The 5,991-nt window shown below is 33.5% G+C and overlaps 1 protein-coding gene across 2 annotated transcripts; it reads left to right on the top strand.

Annotated features, from left to right (window-relative positions):
* The first annotated feature begins 319 nt into the window (after positions 1-319).
* On the top strand, positions 320-5,217 carry LOC128206263 (uncharacterized). 2 transcript variants are annotated; one of them, XM_052908618.1, is made up of 7 exons: positions 320-571; positions 783-917; positions 1,972-2,114; positions 2,213-2,278; positions 2,671-2,797; positions 2,999-3,172; positions 4,328-5,217. In XM_052908618.1, the coding sequence occupies exons 1-7, from the start codon at positions 511-513 to the stop codon at positions 4,429-4,431; spliced, it is 810 nt and encodes a 269-aa protein (XP_052764578.1). In that variant the 5' UTR covers positions 320-510; the 3' UTR covers positions 4,432-5,217. The 2 variants fall into 2 exon arrangements, with proteins under 2 accessions (XP_052764578.1, XP_052764579.1); XM_052908619.1 differs by having other exon boundaries at positions 739-917.
* Positions 5,218-5,991: the final 774 nt, after the last annotated feature.

The following is a 5,991-nucleotide window of genomic DNA, read 5'->3' as shown; positions in this document are numbered from 1 at the left end:
CGTTATGATAGTTTACATCGGATATTCTTGCCAATTTTATTAATTGTTTTAGCACCTTTATGTCGATGTCCATCAGGTTCTATTCTGATTGAATTGTGTTTTATTATCTTCATTAACTATTTTGTGGTTAAACATTTATCCGTTTGTTGTGTATTCCCTTTACTCAGACTGGTCACAATTAATTTGTCAATACATATATGTTGACACATTACGTTCATAATTTAAAGGTCAATTCTGCGCCATTTTGAATTAAGTATAAGTTCCGTAACTATTTCCTATATATCATCATTTAATACTGTATGAAGTGGATCCTTTTCCGTCCCTGCTCCCACGCTTGCAACAACTTATAATATACTGCGTGTGTGTGTCAATTTCATTTTGATAATGAAACGGATATATGTTTATTCCTAATAGTTAGTATTGTGATTTGAAATATATGAAGGAAAACTCTGGACAGTTTAAGAGAGCATTTTGTCATATCTGTTGTGCCTTAACTACAGAATGTTCTAGATGATGCAGAAGTACACTAAAAGTGTTGTACTGATTTCATTGTGGGCATCATGTATTAAAGGTAAAAACACATCAGATTCATTATTGCTAATATGCTTGTAACTAAATGTTTTTCTTTTTTCGATGTAACCATATCTAGGAATAGTCTATCACTTTTTAGCGGGTCCTTTGAGAGGAGAATTAGCCTCATTTTGGAAAAAAACAATTATACTCATGTTACTTATGCAGGTAGTATAACACTGTTCCATTTTACTAATGCACATCTTCAACAGGCAAGGAATTGTATTGCCCGGATACTGCACGCTGTATTTTAGCACGTAAAGAATGTTTAAACTACACCCGATATGACCTTGTTATGGAAGGGGTTTTCGTGGCAAGTGCGAAGCAAATTTTATTCGAAACTAAAGGTAAGTGTATTAAGGATTCCAACATAAAAAACAAGCTTATTCTCTGACATCTCTATTCAACAGGAAGGGCAATGTTGATACCAGGTCACCGCCTATATCGTATCGTATAAATGTTACTTACTTGCAGATTACAGATATGAAAAATCAGTTACTAACATCCTATTTAACGTATATAACTGTTTGTGTATTTGCTCTTTATTTTAACAACTGAAATCAGAAGTAAAACAACCAATTTGCCAAGCCAAACAAAATTGTTTTTTTATAGTTGTCTCGGTCAAATGCTTACATTTTCTTTATATGCACACAAAACCCTTTAAATCATACAAAAATAGCATGGTGTCAGCAGGCCTCTAAACAAGTTTCAAGTTTCAAGTTTTTTTTGTTGCATCATGGCATTCCATATAATTTGCATGTGATATCACGAAACAATGAAACATATATGAATTAACATCACATTAAACAGTGACATAAATGTTGGCCGGGGGCTTAATAGGATTTCTAAACACCTTTGGTGCTCTGGGGCTAGATTATGAAAACAGTTGTTGAACATAAATTCATTTTTTATGGTTGTCTTAAGCCTGGCTGAATGTTGTTGTTGATATTGTTGTCGGTGTTGTTTTTATTGTTGTCGATGTTGTTTTTGCTGTTGTTGTTTATTTGTTGCTGTTGTAATCATGAAAAGAGATAATAAAATTATAATTATACCCTAATATTCTTCCTGTCAATAAACAGCAGACATAGAAACAATCGCATAGTGAAAAATGTATGTAACTGGTTCCTAAAGAATGATACACGAAATACAACTCATGCAATACCATAGAAGAAGCAAGTGAATATCGCACATGCTCGACAAGCTCTATCGACGTATAATCTTGCCTCCCCACTGGTTTGACTTCTCCATGTATCAATTATACAGTTACCTTTTTTCATTTTGACTTTGGCTGCTTTTATCCCGACTTGAATAGATTTCTTTTAGAAATACCCAAATATTATTTTTCGAAGGAAACAAACTGCACAGCACTGTTGCTAAAACATATTTGTATTTCTGGTTCAGGAAAAAATGACGCACACATATTACTGCAAAATGAACCAGAAAAATATTTAAGCGATGTTTATGAAGTTGTGCTCGGATTAAATTCTAACACAGAGTCACATTTGAGGTTGCTTCAACAGGGAACAGTTCTCTGTAGCCTTAAGGTATGCATTCTCTATCGTTAGCTTGTTCTTTCATTTAAACAAATAAGCGTATTTCTGTTTCTGATCATACAGTTACACTTAAACATTGTTCGTTTCAGACCCCAGATATCCTTACTGCGAAAGAATATAGGCCGTTTTGGATAACTTGGAATACTACTTTGGCGGTAGGTTCACACCAACAAGCCATTATTAAACTCAGAGTGACTAGCTTACATAACAGTAAAACTAACAAAGGGTATTCAATTGCGCAGTACATAAACTATAATACAGTAAATACAGACAGTGATCGACAATGGAGCACGATTAGAAAAGGAAACCTCATCCTCGATTAACCATATACGTGTGCACTGCCATTCAATATTTAAAGAAATGACTTTCGACTATATAGATTATTTATAAACAAACTAGGTCAATCCAATGTATATACTTAAAGTATATGTTATTTTTAAGTAGTGTTTATTGGTGGATAAAGGTACACATCCATGCAAGGTACTGAGTCAAAAGCCAAGTATGTAACATTTATAACCGTTGTGAAATGTTTTATTTTTCCAACCAGATTGGGAAGGGAACTAGGATTGATATCAGCAGCATCATTTTGTTAACACGTCTGGATTTTCCAATCAATTCAATGCGAATCAGTTATGGATTTGGCAGTAGCGGCTACTTCAGATTTCATGATAAATGTGAGTGATGCGTATGTAGTGAAGTATTAAAATCTTCAAAAGGAAAATTAAGTTGTTTCATGGTGGGAAAGGTGGGTTTGTTAGTTCGTTTAATACTCAATGTTAAATCCTTGTATATTAGTTATTGATAGGCGCTTAGTCGAATAACTGTTCACACGTTCGTTTATCACAATTCTAAAGCGAACTTGCACTTTATTTCAGCGGATGTTGTCTCTACTCATCAAACGACGACATCGAGAAGAGATGCTTTGCATGACACACGGTCCTCTATTGTGATTGCTCTTGCCATATCTACTGGTTGTCTTGGCTTTATACTTTTGTCAGCAACACTTGGGGGATGCTTTTTATGGAACAAGAGGAAATCAACGGTTATGGGTATTTGTTCTAACTTAGAATTTTAAACTATACCAAAATCCGTTCAATTATAAATCATAAACTAATGCTTTAAGCTAGGAGCTAGTTTCTAAACCTAAGTTTATTGGAACACCATTTTACGTGAAGAGCGTAGAAATAACTGCAGGAATGCAAATGACGTTTGAAAAATTACCGGACTTTCGACCGATATATTGCCAATCATATGTCAGCAAGAATGAATTGTTTGAATGTTCAATATAATCAAAGTAAGCCTAGACCTTGCACAATAATATCGCAAAGTATGTATCTGTTTTCGTTCAGAATACAAAGCTTTATATTCACTTGTAAACATTAAGATTGGGAATGTACTGTACGTATCGTCATGTGGATTGATCGACGTGCTTTACAGTGATTAACGTTCTTATCAAGCGAAACTTTAAACAACACGACAGCCGAAAATTGAAAACCCTTACTGTATACAAAATCGAATTTAAATCCCATCGATTAGATTGGATTCTTTTTTTACTTTTCTGATAGTTCATACATTTTCTATTAATTGATAACGTGTTGTTGGCACTTTAAAAGTGTTCTTGTCTTTACTATAAAGCATTCTTTAAAATGTCGTCTGTTTATGTTCTTATCTAATTAGTCACAAACTGTTCTGTGACAGGTACTAAATATTGTTAGAATTCGATAAAATATTTAACACGTTAAAAGCTGTTAATAATAAATTAAACGAAGAAAAAAATGAAAAGGGTTACATGCTCACACTGCAAGCATTCAAGTGTTTTATCGGCCCTTCTTCCTCCGATGTTTAAAGTCTCAAAATGGAATAAGATATCGACGAGATGAGTTTTTGATCGTTTGAAGCACGAGAAATATACACTTTTTTGAATTCTTATTCGCAAGTAATTGTTTCAATATCATTACTAACATACTCCATTAAGTACCTCAGTGAAATTTAGAAATGAAATAATGGTATCTGGTTTACTCGAAAGTACTCCTTATTTGTGCGTCTCGTATTTCAAATACTGTTATGCTCCGTTTTTTAACATATAATTCAATGCAATGCGTTGCAGAATTACTTTGTTCTTCTAGTACAAAGGGATTTTCTAGTTTATAATGTGGTGAAGTTTGATTGATTAAGCCAATGAATTGCATTGTTTCACCTTGCAGGGACTCATTCACAGGCAAATCCAGTTAGTGGAGAACATTACGAAGAGTTGCGACGAAAAGAACAGGATTCAGAATACCAACATTACGCGACTTTGTCAGTTTAACAGTATTTTTGACGGATTCATAAAGCCTGGAAGGCAACAGAATAAAATACATTTTTGCAAAACAGGTTATTTCACGTCCGCTTTCAGAAATAAAAGGCCATCTTTATTCAAACTACATTCACTCAATCTTGTTGTAATTATGGAAGGGTAATTCAACAATGTCGCAAACTGGAATGTTGGACCATTCAGTTTTGTCGAACTATTCAGGACCATTGGCCTGAACTCTATATCAGAACTAAAAACATCAGGCCGAATCGTGATAAGGAACTGGTCAAGTTTACACTCTTGGTAATTCAATACGAAAATGTAGTATATGCTTTTCTTATAGTGATCAATTAGAATTATCACAATACTAGACCATGATTGCAATATAAGACAGTACTCAAAGGTCACATTTTGACCAACTGAACATGTTCCTGGACTGTGATAATGTATTCCATTCCAGTTGATGCACGTGAAAGATTTATTCAATTCATTCGATAAATCATCGCCTGTATCTGGTAATCTTGTATGAGTGTTTATGACAACCTAACTTATATAAATCAAATATATATTTGTCGTTTGAGTAATGCTTACTTCAATGTGGTTATAAGTTTGCAGAAATTGTTGGAAAGACTGTGAGGTTGAAAACTCGAACATTGGTTCAACCAACAAATGAATTATAATGTGGTTTGCCGATCTTTCCGATGGAACACCCAAACTAGTATAAGTGTACAATAAATAATATTACCGTCGAAAGTGTATGTTGTCATGTACCTTGATTGTTTTGGTTTGTATCTTAATGAATTAAACAAGACCAATGGATGTTCCTGAAAATATAGCTTGTTCTTTTACATCTTGGAATATATTTGGTAGGCATAGTACGCTCTGTAATCATTTCTTAAATTTTTACTATCATTTCGTATCCTATCCAATGTTCTTTAATGGAGGCAATTTAATCATTGCATTGAATTAAATTGCATTCCATTTATCGCGGTATTGAATGACTGTATGTTATTTAACTGCAATGCTATTTTATCCAGCTTAATCAAATTCGAGTGAGTAAGCTTAAAACGGATATTATAAATGTAAACCATTTCTATCTATCAATCGCGTTGCAACAAACATCCGTTTCAACTAACCGTAGTATAATTAAACCCGAATCTTCTTTCTGATGTAGATTATACAAGGTTATTATAGGATGTTTTCATGTCTGCCCTATTAAATCATTGCTATTGATTATCACAGCAAAACCAAGACTATGGTTATGTAATGCGTATCCATCATTATTTAATCATTTTGTTGTCATCACAAAGATTTAAATATGTCCATTTTGTTAAACAAGTGAATGTTATTAAACTAAATGACATGTTTTAACTAACATACTCAGCTTTCATACATTATACACGAGCTATTTGGAATGTTCATCTTGAAAATTCAGTGTACACAATTCCTCACGGACAAAAAAGAACGTTAACGTTCCCACCTTGAGCAGAGGCACCAATCAACCAATATTGGTCTTATTTTTCTTTTTTTTACCACAAAACACATCTACACTTAACAAACAAGTAAGAAGCAGAA

Source organism: Mya arenaria, chromosome 10, assembly GCF_026914265.1.
Source record: "Mya arenaria isolate MELC-2E11 chromosome 10, ASM2691426v1".
NCBI classification, from domain to species: domain Eukaryota; kingdom Metazoa; phylum Mollusca; class Bivalvia; order Myida; family Myidae; genus Mya; species Mya arenaria.
The sequence above is the reverse complement of the archived record's forward strand: the minus strand, read 5'-3'. Positions and strand labels throughout refer to the sequence as shown.

Bases quoted from the DNA above. Each gene is read 5' to 3' on its own strand.
- LOC128206263 (XM_052908618.1), top strand. From the start codon at position 511: ATGATGCAGAAGTACACTAAAAGTGTTGTACTGATTTCATTGTGGGCA. The intron at 918-1,971 runs GTAAGTGTATTA...TTTCTGGTTCAG, and splicing joins AATTTTATTCGAAACTAAAG to GAAAAAATGACGCACACATA. The intron at 2,279-2,670 runs GTAGGTTCACAC...TTTTCCAACCAG, and splicing joins CTTGGAATACTACTTTGGCG to ATTGGGAAGGGAACTAGGAT.